The sequence below is a fragment of the Delphinus delphis genome, chromosome 2, assembly GCF_949987515.2.
Source record: "Delphinus delphis chromosome 2, mDelDel1.2, whole genome shotgun sequence".
In the NCBI taxonomy this organism is placed as follows: Eukaryota; Metazoa; Chordata; class Mammalia; order Artiodactyla; family Delphinidae; genus Delphinus; species Delphinus delphis.
Genome location: NC_082684.1, coordinates 86,057,462 through 86,080,705, shown reverse-complemented (window position 1 = coordinate 86,080,705; position 23,244 = coordinate 86,057,462). Strand labels below are relative to the sequence as shown.

General features: G+C 41.0%; 1 protein-coding gene across 2 annotated transcripts in view; it reads right to left on the bottom strand.

Moving 5' to 3' along the window:
• The window catches only part of GANC (glucosidase alpha, neutral C), a 69,402-nt gene that overhangs the window by 8,612 nt on the left and 37,546 nt on the right, over positions 1 to 23,244 (bottom strand). Inside the window, exons 11-20 of one of the 2 annotated variants that reach the window (XM_060005062.1) lie at positions 19,518 to 19,753; positions 16,841 to 16,967; positions 15,845 to 15,924; positions 13,482 to 13,625; positions 12,282 to 12,378; positions 9,017 to 9,118; positions 7,403 to 7,646; positions 4,897 to 4,961; positions 4,241 to 4,317; positions 912 to 986 (exon numbers count right to left, since the gene is read on the bottom strand). In XM_060005062.1, coding sequence (XP_059861045.1) covers positions 912 to 986; positions 4,241 to 4,317; positions 4,897 to 4,961; positions 7,403 to 7,646; positions 9,017 to 9,118; positions 12,282 to 12,378; positions 13,482 to 13,625; positions 15,845 to 15,924; positions 16,841 to 16,967; positions 19,518 to 19,753 — 1,247 coding nt within the window. Of the gene's footprint in view, positions 1 to 911; positions 987 to 4,240; positions 4,318 to 4,896; positions 4,962 to 7,402; positions 7,647 to 9,016; positions 9,119 to 12,281; positions 12,379 to 13,481; positions 13,626 to 15,844; positions 15,925 to 16,840; positions 16,968 to 19,517; positions 19,754 to 23,244 lie in introns of those variants that run through there. The other variant, XM_060005063.1, reaches the window with a different exon arrangement.

Sequence of the window (23,244 nt, the reverse complement as noted above, 5' to 3'; positions counted from 1 at the left end):
TTTTGTTTTTGTTTTTGCGGTACGTGGGCCTCTCACTGTTGTGGCCTCTCCCGTTGTGGAGCACAGGCTCCGGACACGCAGGCTCAGTGGCCATGGCTCACGGGCCCAGCCGCTCAGCGGCATGTGGGATCTTCCCGGACTGGGGCACGAACCCGTGTCCCCTGCATCGGCAGGCGGACTCTCAACCACTGCGCCACTAGGGAAGCCCCAGAGTATGTTTTTTATATTCTTTTTTTTCCTCACATTTAACAGCCTTATTGATATAATTCATGTCATACAGTATACCCATTTATAGTGTACAATTAAATGTTTTTTAGTATATTCAAAGTCATGCAACCATTACCATAATCAATTTAAAATCACCCCCAAAAGAAACACTATACCCATTAATGGTCACTCCCCATTGCTCCCAAAACCCTCTCCCTGCCTTCAGCTCTAGGCAACCACTATCGTGCAGAACACTGATGTCCTTGGTTCTTTCTGTGTAGGCACATGTTATGGACTAAATGAGTCCCCACAAAATTCACGTTGAAGCCCCAACCCCCAATGTGACTGTATTTGGAGACAGGGCCTTTACAGAGGTAATTAAGACTAAATCAGGTCATAGGAGTGGAGCCCTGATCCAAATGATTAGTGTTATAAGAGACAAGAGAGCTCACTCTCTCCCTCTGCCATGTGAGGACACAGCAAGGTGTCTGTCTACATGCCAGGAAGAGAGCCCTCACCAGGAACCGAATTGGTTGGAACCTTCATTTGGGACTTCCAGCCTCTAGAACTGTGAGAAAAGAAATTTCTGTTGTTGAAGCCACCCAGTCTATGGTATCCTGTCATGGCAGCCCGAGTAGACAAATACAGCACAATAGGTAAAATATTTTACAATAGGTAAAAATAACAGTCTGAAAATAACTTACCGTGTCCAAGGCTACTGGGATCTTTACAGTACATGCTCCTTCCCAATGAGCAAATGTCTTAGAGTCATACCAGACCTGAAAAGAAACAGACCCTATGAAAAAGCGTGTATAAGCAACTCTGTTCACAATTTCATTATTTAGTGAAACATCCATTTATCTGGATTTCAAATAACCAGAAAGCTAAAATAAATACAATTAAAAAAAAAAAACACCTTGAGTAGAAGTTAGGAAGAACATATGCTTTTAAAAAGATCGCAAAGGAAAAACCTAGTACTGTGACGGATTAAGCTGACTAAAAGGCCATTCATTTTTCCATTCATCCATCCAAAAGTTATTTATAGATCAATCTACCATGCGCCCAGCATTGCTGGGTACACACGAGTGAACAGAAAGACACAGAACCTGCCCTCATGGATTTTACAGTCCAGTTGGCTTATAAAAACTTAATGATCAGGACCTCCCTGGTGGCGCCAGTGGTTAAGAATCCGCCTGCCAATGCAGGGGACACGGGCTTTAACCCTGGTCCAGGAAGATCCCACATGCTGCGGAGCAACTAAGCCCATGTGCCACAACTACTGAGCCTGCGCTCTAGAGCCTGTGAGCCACAACTACTGAGCCCACGTGCCACAACTTCTAAAGCCCACATGCCTAGAGCCCGTTCTCCACAAGAGAAGCTACTGCAATGAGAAGCCTGTGCACCGCAACGAAGAGTAGCCCCCGCTTGCCACAACTAGAGAAAGCCTGAGTGCAGCAACAAAGACCCAATGCAGCCAAAAATAAATAAATAAAAATTTAAAAAAACAAAAAACTTAATGATCTAGTAGTGAAAAAGACAATGGAAGAGAGAAAACCACAACAAAGCAGAAAAGCACATTGCAAGCAAACAGATTACAAATGAGGCAGGAGAAAAAAAAGTGTCAGACAAGGAAACAGATCTTAGAGAAAAACAAATGGAAACTTGGATTACTACTATAGTGTCATTGTTTCTTAACAGAGTTCAATTCAGGGATAAGGTTCAAACTCTTACCTGAGAGGCCTGTCAAGGGGGTTTACTTGCTAAAGTGCCAAAAAAGTCCTGCAAAGTAATTTGGTGGGATAAATCCTTAAGATACCATCAGAAGCAGCATGAAAACAAAACCTTTTTCTCTCTTCTAGTTCAATATAATTTCTGGCAGCCACAGAGTCTATTTCGCAAGTTCACCTCCTGGGATTACCAGAGCCTTTATAAAGCTGGGCTGTTGAATCTGTCATTGTCTTGCTGTGAATGTGAGAGGGCTGTGACCTGACAGTTGCTAGCTACAGTGAACTCTTAATTCAACTGGATCAGCCCCACCTTGTCATGAAGTATTATCTTTGGCTGGATTCAATTTGCTAATGTTTTGTCAAGGATTTCTGCATCTGTGTTTACAAGGGATATTGTCTTAGCTTTCTTTTCTTGTAATGTCTTTCTTTGGTGAATTCTACTAGCTTTAGATAAAAAGCTGGTGGGAGGGAAAGGTAAAAAAAAAAAAAAGGATTCAAACAATATTTGGGGATTTCCTGTCGACCATTTCCAGTCTAACTAACTGAAACGAGAGGTATAGAGTGTGTGCTCTGGTGCCATATTCAAAGATCTCCAGCCTAGGAAGCATACAACTGGCACAAAACATAATGTAGATCAGACCCAGAGCTTAGTCACCAAGCTCCTCACCCAGCAAGTACTTACAAAAGGCCTACTATGGGCCACGTGCCCATCTAGATGCTGGGGATACAGCAGAGACCATAACAGATAAAAATCACTGTCCTCAAAATGCTAACATTCTAATGGGAGAGATAAATAATAAACAAAACATAAAAGTAAATACATAGAATGTTTAAAATGGCATGTTCTGTGGAGAAATATAAAGGACGAAAGAGGGCTGGACAGAACCGGGGCAGTGGGAGTAGTTTATAATCTTTTTTTAAATTTTATTTTATTTATTTATTTTTCGCTGCATTGGGTTTTTGCTGCTGCATGCGGGCTTTCTCTAGTTGCAGAGAGCGGGGGCTACTCTTTGTAGCAGTGCGCAGGCTTCTCATTGCATGGCTTCTCTTGTTGCAGAGCATGGGCTCTAGGAGCGTGGCCTTCAGTAGTTGTGGCATGAGGGCTCAGTAGTTGTGGCTCACGGGCTCTAGAGTGCAGGCTCAGTAGTTGTGGCACATGGGCTTAGTTGTTCTGTGGCATGTGGGATCTTCCCGGACCAGGGCTCGAACCCGTGTCCCCTGCATTGGCAGGTGGATTCTTAACCACTGTGCCACCAGGGAAGCCCCGGTTTATAATCTTAAACAGGGTGTCAGAGAAGCCCTCCCCGATAAACCGATTTGCAGGAGAGGGAATGGGCCACACAGAAACACGGGGAAGGTGACAGCAAGGCCTTTAGATAGCTCCCTGCACAGTGTGATGCAATACTAGCTAACCAGCAAGGTAAAGTTCTGGCAAGAAACGGCTTGGCTTTCCTACCCAGGCTTTGGGAAGATGTAGCAAGAGAAACAATCACAGAACAGTCTGGGAAATAGTGTTGAAGGAATAGGTTACATAGTCACAACAATGTGATTGAAATGTTAATAGGTCATTATAGAAATTTGTGGCTAAGTCAGAAAGGGAGCTAGTTCTCAATGGGAACTTACGCTTTGTCAGAATCGACTTGAGAAACTCTCAGCAGAAATGCTTGGCAGGACAATTTATTTAGCTGTTGTTATATTTAACTTTTTTCTCAGGTTTCTGCTTGGCAGGGGAACCTTTGTAAAGAGCCCCACCTTCAGAACTACAAATTACTAGAGAAACCAAGCAGAAAGAACATCATTCATGAGCACTCTGTAGAAAAGCCTGGTTATTGTCATATCAGTAATGACAAGTGTAGTGGGCTGAATGGTGGCTCTTCAAAAAGATATATTTGCTTCCTAATCCCTGGACGGAGTGAATATTACTTTCTATGGTAAGAGATTTGACTAAATTAAGGATCTTGAGATAAGGAGGTAATCTGGAATTATTCAGATGGTCACTAAATAACAGACAATGGTAGGGGAGACACAGACACACACTGTGAAGATGGAGGCATGGACTGAAGTGATGCAGCTACAAGCCAAGGAATGCCAAGGAGTGCAGGCAGCCACCAGAAGCTAGGAGAGCGGTATGGAACAGATTCTCCCTCAGAGCCTCCAGAAGGAACCAGCCCTGGTGACACCATGATTTCAGACTTCAAGCCTCCAGAACTGTGAGAGCACAAATTTTTGCCATTTTAAGCCATCAAGTTTGAAGGGAAGAGACGTGAGGCATGTAAGGTATGCGGATGTTTGTCATTTACTTTTACCTCACTTGATCCTGGCAGAAACACATCAACCACAGTAGCTTTTGGTTCTGTGACTGGGTGAACCAATAAAGCGCTTCCTGAAAAATGGAGAAGAAATAAAGTTGAATATCATGATAAGAGGTCTGAAAACATCCCTTCTCTTTGTGGTTTCAAAGACCACTCAACTGAACTTCTTGAAGGTAGAGATCTTGGTGAGTTGAACCAATGATTCATCAGGGAGATGCACTGTTAGTTAGAAAGAGGACAGGTGCTCAGAGGTAACTGTATTATTACCTGTCATTAATCCTCCTATGGTATAGTAGGATTACAGGCAGCGACCCTGACAAGTCTGGCACAAGTCTTTACTTTTTTCTACTTCCCTTCCCTGTGGTGGTATCATAAGGCTTAGGAGTGGACCCAGACAAGAATCCCAACTTACATCCACAAATAAAATGGGTTTATGTGAAGTTAACATGTTATGCGAAGCGCTGCATGACAGGAGAATAGAGCTGTGATCCCACTAATACACTAAAGATCTTGGTGATGGAATTTCTTTTATTTTTGTTTTTGGCTTTCTTGAGATTAGGGATTTTTTAGCATTCTTACACTAGAAAATACAATAAGAAAAACATAATTAAAGTATTTATCATAACTATAATTAATCAAGAAATGCTCACCCAGCATGTATTCATCTTCCACACCGAAAGTCTCTACTTCATCAGGGAACTCTACCCACAGAGGCCTGGGGAAAGGAAAAAAGAAATTTCTTACTTCAATATCATTAGATTTTTATTATAATTCAGTCACTTAGATTTTCAGTTTTATAACTATTCAAAGGAAATTGGAAAAAGCCAAGACTCTTTTTGTATGATTCATGATTTTATGAGGGCTTCCCTGGTGCTGCAGTGGTTAAGAATCTGCCTGCCAATGCAAGGGACACAGGTTCGAGCCCTGGTCCAGGAAGATCCCACATGCCATGGAGCAACTAAGCCCGTGTGCCACAACTACCGAAGCCTGCGCGCCTAGAGCCCACGCTTTGCGACAAGAGAAGCCACCGTAATGAGAAGCCCGTGCACTGCAATGAAGAGTAGCCCCCGGGCTTCCCTGGTGGCGCAGTGGTTGAGAGTCCGCCTGCCAATGCAGGGGACACGGGTTCGTGCCCCTGTCTGGGAATATCCCACATGCCGCGGAGCGGCTGGGCCCGTGAGCCATGGCCGCTGAGCCTGCGCTCCGCAACGGGAAAGGCCACAACAGTGAGAGGCCCGCGTAATGCAAAAAAAAAAAAAAAAAAAAAGAGTAGCCCCCCGCTCGCCGCAACTAGCAAAAGCCCACATGCAACAACAAAGACCCAACACAGACAAAAATAATAAATTAAACAAATACATTTATAAAAAAAGATTTTATGAGCACTTGTGATTACTATGTATTTTTCTTATGTGAAAGAGCTATGTATTAGCTTAAATGGTTCAATGAAAGCTTGAGAATTCTGGTACCTGAAATTTCCCCTTCTTATTATTGAACACTAAATACTACTCTGACAGAATCGGAGCTTTGTCCAAGTCCAAATGCCTAACACGTTTGGTGTAAAACAACTTAAATGTTTGTAAAACTGAATTTTATAGTGTTGTAAAATCTGTGCCATTTTTTCATTCTGTCACTGCTTTTCATGAATCGTTAATCATTGCCTATTTAAATAAAAATAACTGGTTTTTCTTGTTCTCAAGCTGGCAACATTTTTGGAGGTTTCAGAAACTTGTGTGGGTTTTGAGTTTTGTTTCATTGTTATTGTACACAACTAACTAGGAGGCACGTGGGCTTATAAAAATCATAAAACTTTCAATATCTATGTATCTGGATATTAACCTAATGGTTCTAATATTATTTTCAATTTCATGAGGAAAAGATATTTTTTAATAAGAGAAACTTACTTTTAGTTTATTCACTAGCCTTTGTAATAATCTATTCCTTTTCTACTAAATATAGCAAAGCAGCGGTCTCTAAACCTGGTTGATGTCTAAAATCACCAGGGAAACTTCTAAAAAATATATATCCCTGGAACTTAACCAAGGGATTCCTAGTAGGTTGGTGGTATGGCCTTGGAATCTGTATTTCTCAAAAGCTCCTCGGATGATTCTGATCTGACCCAGGCTGAGGAACTGCTAATCTAGAGGTCTTGATGTATTTACTGTGTTTGTCTCTGTGTGTACTATTCTCTAACCCAGAAAGTTGCTATTCACATCCTGTCTTCAAAATAGAATCAGAATATAACTCATACACTAGGAAAAGCCCTAAGGGTAAGATAGAGCTAAGCCTGGCAGAATAAGTTGTTCTTCATGAGAGGATGCTTGTGGGTGTTGGGATGAAAAAACAACTTTCCTCTACCTGTCTAGGTTCTTCTGGCTGGTCTAAGAATTAAATCGACGTGAGAGTATTTAAAAGGAGAATATCAAATTTAATTATGTACATATGAGGGGGTTCCATAAAAATATGATGCCTAAGGACAAGAACGGCAATTGAGGCTTATATAACACCTGAGAAAAGGAGAAGGGAGTGCGTTTGGGACTTTAAAGGGGAGGAAGGATATTCACTCGGAGATGGAAAAACAAATGTTTGGTAAACAAATGTTTGCTGGGCCATGCAGAGACAATGGGACACAGAGAGGACTTCGGTCCCCACGTTCCCCCTACCATGCTTAGCTCAAATTCCTTGTAGATATCTCTGATGATAATGCACTTCCTGGACCAGGTCCTTTAACTAAATTCTTTTAGGCAGTTAAGGAGGAGGTTAAAAAGAAAGACTTCCTGAGCCTTTTGTTTCTTAAAAACAATCAGCCCCCAAGAATCCTCAAGCCAAAGAGACACATTTTGCGGTGGCAAGTTTTGTAGGGTAACTACATGGGTTAAATATTGGATGAATTCAGTTACAAAGTCACTTCCTTTTTCTTTTCTTTCTTTCTCCTACAGGTGTTAACACTTGAACCACCAAGTAGCAGGAGATCTAGTTTTTATCTTCTGTGACCTCCACTGCCTGACCCTGCTCACAGTTGGTGCTCAGTAAGCCGATTGGCACTTGGTTAAACACCTGGCTTTTCTTTTGCAATCACTGTAATCACTCCACTGCCAGTGGCTAAGGGGATCTTCTGGTAGAGATTGGTTGCTGGTGTGACTGGTGAAGCCTGTTTACCTCATGACGGGTTGGGAAGCCACGTGTGCAGAGTAGAACAGAGAATACCAGTAGGGCAGGAGGGTGTAGCGCTCTCTGATGGCTTCTTGGATGAGCCGGGTGTGCTCCTCCCCAAAGAGCCAGGGTTCCCGTCGCTTGGTGTTCTTGGTGGCATGGCCACGGAAGAAGGGTTGGTAGGCTCCAGCCTGGTACCACCGCACTAGCAGCTCTGCCTTTGGATTCCCAATGAAGCCGCCTACATCCGCTGATTAGTCAATTAAGAAAGGTTGAGTCAGACACCCAGACGTCTAACAGACGATGTACACAGGTAAGATAAGGGCTTGAAGACGGACAGGGCAAAGGCGCTGTATGCGCACTCAAAATGACAGCATAAAACTGTGGCCTCAAATTAGGGAGCACATACTAAAAAACTCAAGGCTGTTTGGGGATCTGACAGTACGCTCTTTGAATATATTTTTTTCCTGTCAAAAGGCTTTACTGTAAGATCAACATTTCTGTATGTCCTGAGCCCAGGTAACCCAGAAATTGCAAAATGTCTGCCTGATTCAATAAGTCTGTGTTTAGGGGTGGGGTGGTGGTTTGGCAATTGATTTTGTTTGAAATCAACAGCTGAAGCAAGATAAAAATTATAGAAAGAACTAAAGGGAAAGATATAATCAGAATTAGAGGTTTAGGGAGAAATTCGTGCTTATCCCTTAAGCAGGATACATATTCCTTGTATTGAATGTGGACCAATGCCATAAAAAACCACATCTATCAAAAAGTGATATTAAGGTGCTCCCAGGCCCACTGAAAACAAGGAGCAGCTGGACCTGTAGCCATGCTGAGCACCTTCCATACTGGGATCTCTCATCTGCAGGGAATTGTTAGGATTAGGGAAAGGCAGCCCATCAGAGAATCTTATTTTAATTAAATTTATCTTTTCCGAGAGAGAGAGAGAGAGAGAGAGAGAGAGAGAGAGAGAGAGTGTGTGTGTGTGTGTGTGTGTGTGTGTGTATTTAACAGTTAAAATGTGTCACAGGAGTTCTGTAAGGCTGATTTCTGATTTGCTAAATTCTTTGTAGTTCTCTCCATTTTTCTCACTTTCAGGTAGAAAAGGCATGTTTTAAGAAGAGAAATTCAGTTATCAAGAGTGTCTAAGGAGGGAGCAGTAAGAGAATGAGGGAAAGAAACACTCTGGCTCACTTTCTGATGACTTTCTTCATGTTCTCAGTTCAGACAGTACACACACAGCTCTGAAGCATCCCCTTCACTCTCCTCTCTAGTCTGCTCTCCTTCACTCTCCTCATTTTCTCTTTCCCATGTTTACCCCTGTTTCCCATCCAAGTACTAACCAGGCCCGACCCTGCTTAGCTTCTGAAATCAGAGGAGATCGGGCACGTTCAGGGTGGTATGGCCATAGAGTATACCTGTTGAAAACAGCTCACAAGAAGAGATTTGTGACCAGCTTTGATGAAAATACCCTCCCTTTATATGGCTGATTGATTTTGTTCTGCAGTGGAGGCTAACAGCATTGTAAAGCAACCACACTCCAATAAAAATTAATAATAATAATAAAAAGAAAACACCCTCCCTTTGATTTTCTCTCACGTCAAGCTTGAGGATATCACTTACCTCCACAAAAAGAGATCCCAGTCACGCTGAGGGTGAGTAACATAGGGATAGAAATTTTCAGGTAACTCCACTTTGCTGTGTTGTCACCTGTCCACACAGCACCTTTGGTCATCAGTAAGAAGGTATTAAAAGAAAAAAAATCACAAATCAGCCCAGGTACTCAATTTCATATTTAGATTCCTTATTTGTAATAGGCAAACCAACATAAAGGAAAACATTTCTTTCTTTTTATATATTCTGGATACAAGTCCTTTGACAGATATATATGTATATTGCAAATATCTTCTCTCAGTCTGTGGCTTGACTTTCATTTTCTTAACAATATCTTTGAAAGGGCATAAGTTTTTAATTTCGATGAAGTCTAGTTTATCTTTTTTTATTTTATGGTTCATGTTTTTTGTGTTCTAGCTAAGAAAGTCCCAAAGTCACAAAGATTTTCTATATTTTCTTCTAGAAGCTTTTTGTTTGTCATAGCTTTTATAATTTAGGTCTATATTCCATTTTGAGTTACTTTGTGTCTATGGTGTAAGAGTCAAGGTTCTTCCCCCTCCCCCACATGGATACCCCATGTGCCAGCACGATTTACTGAAAAAACTCCTTTCTCCATTGAATTGCCTTAGCAACTTTGTTGCTAATTATTTGATCATATATGTGTGGGACCCTGGATTCTTTATCCTGTTCCATTAATCTATATGCCTATCCACCACACACCGCCCCTAACTCCACAAAATCCTCTATAAGAGGACTTAAGACGGTACAAGGGAGACATAATAGCAGCAATAACATTAGTTAACATTTACAGAGCCCTCACTGAGCCAGGTGTTACGTTGCTTTGCCTGTATTATCCCACTTAATCATTACAACAACTCTATCAGGTAAACATTGTTTAACTTTATTTTACAGTGAGGGAAATATGGCAAACAATGGATATGGTAGCATTTGAGCTCAGGCAGTCTGACTCTAAAGTCAGTGCTCTTGCGCACTGAATAGTTGATAAGAGCTTGTAAAAGTATATAACACTAAAGAGGATCATGAAAGGAAAAAAACTCTTACGTTACTAAGTCTAGATTACTCCTGAAACATTTTTGTCAATCTTTTACCAAAATACTTTTGGTAGCTATTTTTGCTTTAATATTCTGTATAAATTTTAGGCTGTCCTATGGGGAGCAAAGAAAAATATTTTCGAGGGACTTTTAAAATAGTATTCTCATAATTTCTCCTTGACTTCAGATGAGATATGTACATATCTGCATAATGATGTTGAAACCCACATGACATTCTTATCAAGAAACAAGTTCATGTAAACGTTCAGATGTTTTCAAGTCTCATGTGGTTGTTCTGCTGAAAGCTCTCTCTGGCTATTGGTCTCAGCATAGAACTTGACACAGCAGTGTTCTCTGTAATGCCTCACTTGCTATGGTTTGGGGCAAATCGATAGCTTCACACAGAGTACTGAAGACTAGGCAGTGAGCCAATATTTAAGAGATCAAAGGTTACTTAGTATGCGTATCTTCTGTTATCTTCTTTGTAAATTGGAGTATAGTTGATTTACAATGTTGTGCTAATTTCTACTGCACAGCAAAGTGATCCAGTTATACATATATATACAGTTTTTAAAATTCTTCTCCATTGTGGTTTCTCTCAGGACATTGAATATAGTTCCCTGTGCTACACAGCAGGACCCATTGTTTATCCATTCTCTATGTAATAGTTTGCATCTGCTAACCCCAAACTCCCAGTCCATCCCTCCCCCACCCCCGTTATCTTTTTTAAACTGCTGCTTATAAGTGTTTTCATTCAAAGACTTTACTTGTTATAGTGATTAAAAGGGATACTTGTAGAGAATTTGGAAAATAGAGATAAGTAAAAAGAAGAAAATTAAAATCACTCATAATCACCACAGTATTATAATTACTTAGATTACTACCTACATATATTTATTTTTTTAACAAAATCAGGATAATATATAAACATTTAGGCTTTCTGCTTTTTTTTTCTTTTATCATGATGTCACAAAAATTTTCTCATGCAATTAATGCTACTATATTAAATAGCCTTATGATAGTGTATCATACGGATATACCATAATTTAATAACTATTCCCGTATTGTTGGATATTTGTATTTTCTTTAATTTTTATTTTAAGAACTAATGCTGAGTATCTCTGTACTTAAATCTTTGCCTGATGATTATATTTTGGCGTCTTTCAGAGTGCCATTGGGGCTGGTTTTCAGGGGTGGAGTAGGAGGCCTAATATTGTCTGTGGTACAATAAAGGCTGGATTCCTCAAACTAGGACCTAAGCTTCAGGTTATTTATGCAAGGCCAGGGGACTTAAAATAGCCTTCCTGCCACAGGGTGGTTAAGTTGAACTAGATCTACATTAGCTAGTAAACCGGATCCAGTTATAGATGACGCTGACCACAAGCAAAAGCTGGGTCTATTTTAAACCACATTGCTGAGTGGAACAGGTGGTTGAAGGAATGTGTTAAAGTATATTTTCTCTGGTCTTGATAAATAAAAGAGACAGGATCAGAGATGACCATCCCAGGACCTAGAGTCTGTCACACAGAGTGAAGTAAGTCAGAAAGAGAAAAACAAATATCGTATGCTAACACATATATATGGAATCTAAAAAAAAAAAAAAAAAAAGGTTCTAAAGAACCTAGGGGCAGGACAGGAATAAAAATGCAGATGTAGAGAATGGACTTGAGGACATGGGGAGGGGGAAGGGTAAGCTAGGACGAAGTGAGAGAGTGGCATTCACATATATACACTACCAAATGTAAAATAGCTAGTGGGAAGCAGCCGCATAGCACAGGGAGATCAGCTGGGTGCTTTGTGACCACCTAGGGGGTGGGATAGGGAGGGTGGGAGGGAGACGCAAGAGGGAGGAGATATGGGGATGTATGTATATGAATAGCTGATTCACTTTGTTATACAGCAGCAACTAACACAGCAATGTAAAGCAATTATACTCCAATAAAGATGTTAAAAAAAAAGATGACCATCCCAGCAAACAGATACTCTGAAGTCATTCTCCCAACAAGTGTCCAGTTCTTCAGTGGGAAAAAAGTAACTAAACTTTATTAAAATTGGTTTACTCAGTCTCAAAGGACAAAATGCACACTTCAGAGCACATTGCTCTCTACAATCTAAGACCTGACCTACTGAAAAGGAAGACATCAACACAGTAGCACCATCTGTCAAAAGAGACAGATTGCTAGCTTGTGTTTTTAAGTCTGATCATATGAACCAGTCCTTACCATATCTTTGTGATCCAGCAAAGAAAGAACGTGTAAGAACAAAGGGTCTCTCCTTCCCTTTAGATCGTTGGATCAGTCCTTCTGCAGTGGCCATTTGCTATAAAGTCAAAGGAGAAAAATTTCAAAGAGATGACTGGATTATGTCACTGTGCAGACATCCCCAATAAGCTATTTCACATGCAAAAAGTAAATAGTAGGTGGGAATGTGAAATGGAAAATATTAAAAATCTGCCCAATAATTTTCATGATGTAATGAAACTACTCTAAATTCTCCTATTAAAAGAGTGAAACAATTTATCTCATTAAAATAGCAATGAAATAATGGTAAATAATAGTATTTACTTGGTGCTTACTACTGTGAGGCATTTTTATAAGATTTTCTCTAGTAACCTACACAAAAACCTCTGAGACTGATTCAGAGAGGTTAAGTGACTGGCCCTGGCCTACATAGGAAAATTCTCCAGCTATAAAGTATTGATAGTTTACAGTTATAGCAAGAGGCTGTGTAGAGAAGTACACAGATAGCATCTGAAAATCGTGCTATATGTAGCCAGCAGCTCCCGCTGGAAAACAGCAATTTGTGGGAGGCCCACAGGAACACCATTACATTTTGAAGATAACAAAGAACCAAGGATATAAATTAGGGCAAGTGACTGCCAAGTTTTTTGGATGTGACTGGCAAGTGGAAAACAATCCTACCACCTTCTATTGAGAAGGCTAAGTACTTAAGGAAGGCTTTCTACATTTAGAAGTATACATATTGAAATTGTGCATCTGTGTTCTAAATCTTACTCCCCTGGTATGAATATAAGACTTGCTGTATTTAGACGTTTGTGAAGTTTAAAAAAATCTGTTTTAATTGCCTTTGTTTACATAATTATACACAGCCTACTTCAATAAAAGGTTTGAGGTATTATCTAATGCCATGTACCAATGGCTCCTGTCAAAGAAGATGTTTCTATGTTATCATTAATCAACCAATATCTATAAATTAATCAAGTTCATTATAGATGGAAAAGATGCAAAGGGAGAAATAATGAGTCTTATACTGGCTACAACCTGATGAGACCCATTGTATCAACAGTTGTCAGAAAAGACACACAAAGAAATGAACTGTATAGCATGGTTGTTAAAGCAAATGACTTTCAGCCCAAAAGTCAGGGCACATGGATCCAGGTGGCTGCTTCTTAGATGTTTTACCTGATAAAAGCCATAGATGTTGTGAAGTTCTCGGTGCTCCCAGTTGCCATGATGAATGGCATTCTTCTGCATGGTTAGTTCTGGCCCTCTAAAGACAGAGGGCTCATTCATGTCATTCCATATGTGGAGGATGTCAGTAGATCCCTAGGAAGTCAATCTTGGTCATGATAAAACTCCTACAGTGACAAGGTTAATATGATAGCCGTCCCTATTCCTCTTTCTTACTCCATTTAATTTATTATTTGTTATGTTTATTATCTATGCTCTGTCCCCTGCTAGGTTAAAAGTTCCACAGGGCAGGGAATTTTGTCTGTTTTGTTCATTGATAAATCCCGAACACCTAGAACAACCTAAATGGCAGAGGGTTCTCAATAAGTACTTGTTGAGTACTTATGAATGAAAGAGTGCTGTGCTGTACTCCCATGTGGCCCACAGGTCTGCTCTGAGACCCCCTGGAGAACCACTACAGGAAAGGTTGTGAATGTTCACAATTAGGCTCCTCATCATCCATCATCTGCTACAACACTTAACTATGGGCAATTATAGCTGTCCATGAAAAGATTCCCCCTTCCCTCGAACACTATGAAAGGTTTGACAGCTAGGATACCCGTTTGTTAGCAGGATCTATAGTGTGTGTTCTACATAGAATTGTTAGCTTTAGAGTGGGAAGGGGCTGTTGAGTCATGTAGTTAACATGGTGCTGCAATCCCTTTATAGAATCCCTGGTCTCTCAGCATTTGACTCAATAGCTACAATGACCGGGAGTCCCTCAGGCAGCTCATTCCATTATCTTCTGAAAGTCTTGCTCCTTGTAACACCCTCTCACAGGGCCTAGCTTGCCTTCTGGGATACCACAGAATACATCTGCTGCCTCCCCGACATGGTAGCCTTTCAAATGACTGGAGGAGGCTTATATGTTTTCTTTTGACTCTTTACTTTGAATTATTTCTAATCATGTATACTTCTATGAACACGGCTATATGGGTTCCAAATATTTAACCACTTTGACTGTTCTTTTTAGCACCCTCTAAGGCAGGGGTTGGCAAACTTTTTCTGGAAGGACCAGACAGTAAATATTTTCAACTTTTCAGGCCATAAGTCCTCTTTTTCAATAACCCAACCCAGCTATAGTTATGTGCAAGCAGCCTAGACAACAGGGAAACAAATGAGCAAGGCCAGATTGGCCCACGTGTTCTTTACCCCTGCTCTAAGTTATTTTCTATATCCTAATACAGGATGCTCAGAAACTAGAGTTTAGTGGTTAAGAGCTGGGCTTGGGAGACAGACCTGAGTTCAAATCTTAGGTCCACCACTTACTAGATGGGTGAACTTAGCAGGTTTTTACACTTGTCCATGCCTTGATTTCCTCACCTGTGGGATTAGAGTTAATTACAATTCCAACTTAAAAGAGTTATTGTGAAGATGAAATGGTATAATGCACACAAAGTGAGTAGCATAGTGCTTGGCACACTGCACATACTCAGTTTATATCAGACATCATTATTCTCATCACCACCGCTGATTGAAAACGATTCTCTAGATGTGGCCTCTCCAGTTCTCTCTGTGATTCTTATAAGGTTTTAAGAATTATTATTGTACCTTACTTTTAATATCACGTTATACTTTGCAAGATACTTTCTCATATAACATTATCATCATCTTTAATAATATTATACAATACTATTTTATGTAAAAATTTATACAGTTTGAAAATATAATAAGTCTCTATTATTAAGTACTTTGATATATCATAGAGTCTATCATAATAGAAGTCAAAATCACAGCTTTTGTGCACTTGGTAATTCATATGGTACCACCAAGGTCTGTAATGTGGTTGGCATCCCCGTCTTTTTTTTAAGATTTATTTTATTACTTATTTATTTATTTTATTTCCTTTTGGCTGCCTCAGGTCTTAGTTGCGGCACATGGAAACTTTGTTGAGGCATGCGGGATCTTTTGTTGAGGCGCGTTGGTGGCACAGGCTTCTCTCTAGTTGTGGCATGTGGGTTTTCTCTCTCTAGTTGTGGCGCGCAGGCTCCAGGGGACGTGGCCTCTGTAGTTTGCGGCACACAGGCTCTCTTGTTGAGGCGCCCAAGCTCAGTAATTGTGGCGTGCGGGCTTAGTTGCCCCATAGCATATGGGATCTTAGTTCCCTGACCAGGGATTGAACCCATGTCCCCTGCATTGTAAGGCAGATTCTTTACCACTGGACCACCAGGGAAGTCCCTGGCATCTCTGTCTTTTCATACAAGTATTATTTATCAAGAGCTCCTCAGTGAAGCAGAGTAGCTCTATTTAATCACTTCTTTTCCTTACTTTATCCTTCCAAGTAACTAGGAAAGAGCAAAAGAATAAAAACAAACCTGATAAACAGAGAAAGCAAAAAGACTGGAATACCACTCTCTGACTTTGGGACTGGTAAAATCCAGGTAAGAGGAGAGACCTGCAGAGGCAGAGGAGTAGACAGCCTGTTAGGAATGGTGCTCCTCATGGTAATATATTTGTAAAGAAGAATATCAGATGTGAAAGCTGGGTAATGAATGGGCACCTCACATCAAATGTGAAAGATAGCTGATACAGAGGCACGGTCTGGTGAGAAACGAATGAAGAAGGCAATGCTGGACTCCAGTGACAATCACTAGCTCTCTCAAGCTCAGCGGCCAGGGGAATGCCAATGAACAAGCATCAAGATGGAGCCTGTCCCTCACTGATGGCCTCAGACAGGCCCAGTAAGGATGGCAGATAGCCTGGAGTGACCTCTCTGTTCTTAAAGAGAGGAGAGACATGTTTATAAGTGGTATAGGGAGAAGAGGAATGCGTGTGGTTTCTCTACAGTGCATGGACTTGTGATAGAGTGCTATCATATGACAGAGTGGTGATTCCCTTTTGTCCTTGAGGAGTTTTTACCAAGGCTTTAAACTAATAATTTCTGAAATGAAGACTTCAGAGTTGTCGGGGGCAGCTGAGGTCACTCATGAAAGGCTGGGAAGTCAAAACTACGGGCTAACAGGGCAAAGAAGAATCACAGGGAGAGAGATTGCAGGATTCTTCTTCTTTCTTCCTCTTTCTCCTCCTCCCATTTTCTCATTCCCTGGCTTTTAATTTTTATTTGCTTAGGGAAATAGCAAGTCACTGGGGTTTGCTTGTTAATTTTTCATTCATTCATTGACTTATAAATGTATACAAAGAACACTGTACCAGATGTTAAATGAAAGATATAAAAGAAGATAATACTATCATCTTCAAGGAAAGGCACATAAATGTAGCATGTGACAACTACAAGAAATTAGAAAGATGGCCATGCAACCTTCATTAGTTGGGACTAAACAGTGGATAACAGGTGTATCAAATGATCTTACCAGGCCAGCATACACCTTCAAAGTCTCCCCCTTCATGATTCCTCACAAAGAAGCCCTGTTCTTTGGCCTTAGCATACACTAAGTAGTCGGGATCAATCTTGATGTGGGGGTCACTAATGACCACAAGCTGTTAGGACATAAAGGTTTAAAGATTTCATCAGTTTTATATGAGCCATATGTTCATTTACTTGTTTTCATCATAGTTTTGGCATTCAAATTTTACTCAAAACAACTACTATTACTGAAGTATTTCAGACACCAGTAAAATCCTATAAACTTTCATGGGCTTATGGGAATATAAATTGATATCAGAACCAGACCCATCCTTTTTCACAATTATTGCTGCCCCACCAATACATGTTCTTAAGATCACATTTATTAGGCTTCTATCTCTCTGTGGTGCTGGGTGCTTTACATAAAGGATTAAGCAGGCAAGGTCCCTGCTCCCTAGAAAGCCAGAGGCTAAGATAACACAAAAGAAAACATTAAAGAAAAGAAACTAGCATATTAAAAACAAAAAATAATCCCCAAACCTAAATATGGTACAGCCATATTTAGGCAGGAGGTTTGAGAAGAGCTGTGATCACAGCACTATTCTCCAGTATCTCTCCCTGCCCTTCTAATACCATCACTTCCACCTACTCGGGGGCCTCAAAACCACTTTATTTGGCTAGAATAACCTTCTAATAATCCTTCCTCATATCTATCCAAATCTATTCTACATACTAAAGTTTAATTCTCCATTGCTCAAAAACTTACAAAATTTTTTAATTGTGGTAAAATATGCATAACATAAAATTCACCATCTTAACCAATTTTAAGCATACAGTTCAACAGTGTCCCAAAGATTCACAATGTTGTACAATGTCTAGAACTCTTTTCATCTTGTAAAACTGAAACTCTATACCTATTAAAAACAACTTCCCGGGACTTCCCTGGTGGTCCAGTGGCTAAGACTCCATGCTCCCAGTGCAGGGGGCCCGGGTTCAATCCCCGGTCAGGGAACTAGATCCCACATACCACAACTAAGAGTTCGCATGCCACGACTGAAGATCCCGCATGCTGCAACTAAAAGATCCCACGTGCAGCAACTAAAACCTGGTGCAGCCAACTGAATAAATAAATATTAAAAAATAATACTCAAAAACCCCCCCAAAAAACAGAAAAACAACTTCCCACTCCCTCCTCCCCACCAGCCTTTGGCTACCACCATTCTTCTTCCTGCCTCTATGATTTTGACTACTCTAAGTATTACAGATTAGTGAAATCATATAGTACTTGTCTTTTTTTTTTTTTTTTTTTTTTGCGGTACGCAGGCCTCTGTTGTGGCCTCTCCCGTTGCGGAGCACAGGCTCTGGAAGCGCAGGCTCAGCGCCCATGGCTCACGGGCCCAGCCGCTCCGCGGCATGTGGGACCTTCCCGGACCAGGGCACAAACCCGTGTCCCCTGCATCGGCAGGCAGACTCTCAACCACTGCGCCACCAGGGAAGCCCAGTATTTGTCTTTTTGTGACTGGATTATTTCATTTAGCATAATGCCCTTAAGGTTCATCCATGTTGCAGCATGTATCAGAAAGTCCTTCCTTTTAAAGGCTGTATAATTTTGCATTGTATATGTATACCATGTTTCCTTTATCCGTTCATCTGTCGATGGGCTCTTGGGCTGCTTCCATAATAAATGCCTGATAAATGGTAGGTGTTTATTAACTGGGAGATTAAGAAAACAGCATTGGCTCTGACCACCTGTGAAAGGCCTGGGGCTCAATGCAATGGGTTGAAAAGGCAACTTTAATCTCGGATCCATTTATGTGATACATATGGGGTTCCTCCCTTTTCCTCTCTTGTTTTTTTCTCCTTCACCCTTTTCATTATTGCTATCACTCCCCCCCCCCGCCCCGCATTACATACTTTCCAGTGTCTTCTCCCTGTCCTCATTTTCTATTTTAGTTCTTTCCTTGGCCATATGGACAGATGGAGTCCATCAGGGAAGCATGCAGGAAAAATGGTGTAATAAAGAAACTGACTCCATTTCTGAGCGACTGTTAAGAGTTTCAAGCCCCATCACTCCCCCTTAGCCTTCCACCCACATCCGTGTGTACTGACAGAGAAAGCCCTGATGCTCCCTTCTTTGATGCCAACAGGAAGTTCAAACCACACAAGCCCCGGTGCATGCACAGGAATCCTCACTCCAGTTCAACCCCCTAACCACCTTAAAACCTTAAAACCTGATCCTGTCTCCTTTCCCAGCTCTCTCAGGCCAATTTCAAAGGAGCTTGGGAGCTAGTCTGCTCCCCCAAGAACACCTCACTATGGGACTAATTAGCCTTTTCATACCCTCTTGGTGCCAGTGTGACATACTCAATCTTGACATCAAAATCAAATTTTGCATCATGGGGTGCATCCATCACAGCACTACAGGGTGGCCACAACGAATGGGACTGAATGCTAGGCCCCTTCATCCTTACGGGGACCTAGACCACTAAGGCAGGGATGGATGGCAGGGATGGCCACCTTCTCACCATTGCTTTTCTGTTATCACTGTTACAGTTACAATTGAAGGTACTATTTTCCTGGCCATTTTTTACCAGATGGTTCTCTTCCACTATTGTATCAAGGCAACTTTAAAAAATTTAAAAATGCTTTGTAATGAAAAGGTTCAGAGTGCTGGCTTATTTTACCTTACGTTTTTTGCTCCTGAGCAGCTCTTGCATCCTTTTGGGGTTTGGGAACCTTTTCTTGTCCCAGGTGAAGTACCTCTTGCCTTCAGTGTGCTCTATGTCCAGCCACATGACATCGTAAGGAATGTCATGTTCATCAAATCCTGCATCCACTGCCTTTACATCATGCTCATCTTCGTAGTTCCAGCGGCACTGATGGTACCCCAAGGAGAAGAGAGGGGGCATGGCTTGTGTGCCTAAAAGGGGGAGATGACAACTGAGCCAATTAGCACCACAATGATAATTATACAGTTGATAAATGTTTCCTGAATGTCTACAAGGTCTAAGCACTGAGCCTGGTACTTAGAATATCAAGAAGAAAGCAGAGTCCCTACCCTCAAGTGCTGTGGGACGGCAGAGGGGCTGATAAATTTTGGCTGCAGTGAAGTATGGAGTCTTGAAAGGCTTCACAGAGGTGGTAACACTTGGTTAGAACGTTGAAGAATAAGTAAGAGTATTCTCAGGCAGGGAGAATGAATAGATCATTGAGGCACAGGAAATAGAAAAGATATGGAGGCAGAGAAGGACATGATAAGCTTAGGGAAAAATAAATATTCCAGGGTGGTTACACTGTGAAGGAGGCCAGCAGAAGATGACACTGGAGAGGGTCAGTTTGTAAAGGACCCTGTAGTTCAGGCTAAGGACTCTAAATCTTCTTGTATAGGAAGTCATCAAAAGTTTGGCAAGATGTAACCTCAGCAGACTATGTTTTAGAAAAATTAGTTGGGAGCAGACTTGAAGGCAAAGAAACTGAAGGCAGGAAGAACTGTCAGGAAATTATCATCAAAACATTTACTGATAACATGGAGGACATCTGGTCAACCACTTGCATTTATCTCCTTCCCCTCTTAAAGTCCCACTAAAATCAGAATAAAGAAAAGAAAGAAAGAAAGAAAGAAAAGAATAAAACCACAAGAACAAAGAGAATGGGAGAGGAGTAATTTCAACAAAATTTGGAAGGCTGCAGGCAGGGGTGGTGTGGTAACTATTGAGCAAAACCAAGTAAGCTTTCACCATAGTGCTTATGAGGGGGATGACGACGAGAAGGGTTCATCCCTGCTCCCAGAACACTAGCGGACAGGAGAATTCCCCCCTCCACCTCAACACGAGAGTGTAAAACTCATCCAGGTACACAGAGCTTCCAGGCAGAACCTTATTCTTAAGTATGCATGGATAGCCAAGGATCATCCAACATTTGAGTAAAGCCTCCAAAATTAGACAGAGGGACTCACATAAAGAAATAGAGTAAAAGGATCTCTGAGAAAATAGGGGCAATACAAGGAATCAAAGTAAATATCAAAATGTTATCATTAGTACCTCTGGGAGATGAAAAAAAGTTGCACCCATAAAATAAGACTAGGGTAGCATAAAACAAGTATAAGATATTAGAAACAAGGAACAATCAGAGGATAAGAAAGAGTCTGCAGAAATTAGAAATATGAGCATAAATGGAAAGGCCTGGAAGATAAAATTGAGAAAATTGCTCAGGATTGGACAAAAAAGAGAAGATTATAAAATCTGTAGAGTAGAAAGAGAAAAAGGAGGTGAAGATATTTTCAGAGGAATAATAACTTTTCCAGAACTGAAGGATACAATTCTCAAGAACGAAAGAGTCTACATCTAATGTGCAATTATTTTAAAAGGTCTATATCAAGGCATTTGGTTGTAAAATTTCAGAGTTTCAGAATATTAGAAATTTCAGACTATCAGAGATAAAGAGAAGATATGTCAGAGAGAAAAGATAGATCATATACAAAGGAACAGAGTTCAGAGTGATTTTGGAACAAGAAGATAGATTATAGAGAAATGCCTTCAAATTCTGAGATAAATAATTTTCAGTCCAGTTACCAAATTATCAAACAAGGGTGAAGGTAGGAAAAGAAGATGTTTTCATATCTGCAAAGATGCAAAAAGTAGACCTCTAATGCACTTTCGTAGGAAACTACCAGAAGATGCGTCGAACAATGAATAAAAACCAGGTTAAGGGCTTCCCTGGTGGTGCAGTGGTTGAGAGTCCGCCTGCCGATGCAGGGGACACGGGTTCGTGCCTCGGTCCAGGAGGATCCCAAATGCCGCGGAGCGGCTGGGCCCGTGAGCCATGGCCTCTGGGCCTGCGCGTCCAGAGCCTGTGCTCTGCAATGGGAGAGGCCACAGCAGTGAGAGGCCCACGTACCGCAAAAACAAACAAACAAACAAAAACACCAAGTTAATAAACCATGAAAAAGAAAAACATGGGCCCCAAGAAGGGAGAGATCTACCACCAGAAAACAGAAAACAGTAAGTCCTAGGGTGACAGCTGTGCGGGGAGCCTAGAGAAAAACAGTCCAGATAGAGATCTGGGGGTAAGTCTCCAGGGGAAAAAGTGGAATGGATAAAGCATCTGACACCCCTGAGCATTGGAAAAATGTAAACACTGAATGTTGATTAACCAAAAATTATGATATAACAATGTTGGGAGGAAGAGGTAAGAGGATATTATTGAACTAAATCCTCATTAGGAGTTAACAGATAATCTATAAATTTATAAATCAGATTTCTTTGACCATGGTGGCAGATCCACTGTTTTTGAAGCACTTTCCTGTAAACCAGACTATTCTCTCTAATAACAATGTTGAAAGGGGCTGTAGGGGGGCTTTGATGGTACTTATTCCTATATGGGTGTCTTCCCATATCCACAAATTCTCTGTTGTTCCTCTCATCAAAATTGGAATCAAATTCTTCCCTTGCAAATGGGCTAGACTCAGGAAATTTTAACAATGGAATGCAGCAGAAACGATGCTACATTACTTTGATTTTTAACAGTTTTATTGATATGTAACTCATATATCATACAATTTACCCATGTAAGGCATACAATTCAATGTGGGTTTTTTGTGGGGAGTGGAGCATATTACATGACCAATTTAAAAAAATTGTGGTAAAATATATGTAACATAAAATTTGCCATTTGAACCATTTTTAAGTGTACAATTCAGTGGCATTAGTTACATTCACAGTGTAGTACCGGCATCACCACTAGCTGTTTACAAAATTTTTATATCACTCCAAACAGGAATTCTATAACCACAAAGCAATAACTTTCTGTTACTCATCCCAACCTTCAGCCCCTACTAACTGCTAATCTTAACTTTTTGTCTCCATGAATTTACCTACTATAGGTACTTCATACAAGTGGAATCATGTTATATTTGTTCTTTTGTGTCTAGCTTATTTCATTTTGCATAATGCTTTCAAGGTTCATCCATGTTGTAGCATGTATCAGAACTTCATTCTTTGTTATGGCTGAATAGTATTCCATTTTCTGTATATACCACATTCTGTTTTTCTTTTTCTTTTTTTTTTTTTTTTTTGCGGTACGTGGGCCTCTCACTGTTGTGGCCTCTCCCGCTGCGGAGCACAGGCTCTGGACGCGCAGGCCCAGTGGCCATGGCTCACGGGCCCAGCCGCTCTGCGGCATGTGGGATCCTCCTGGACCGGGGCACGAACCCGCATTCCCTGCCTCAGCAGGCAGACCCCCAACCACTGTGCCACCAGGGAAGCCCTATCCATTCATTTTTGATGAGCACTTGGCTTGTTTCTACCTTTCAGCTATGGTGAATAATGCTGTAGCGATCATTGGCATACAAATATCTGTTCAAGTCCTTGTTAAGTTCCTTTGAGTATGTATCTGGGAGTGGAATTGTTGGGT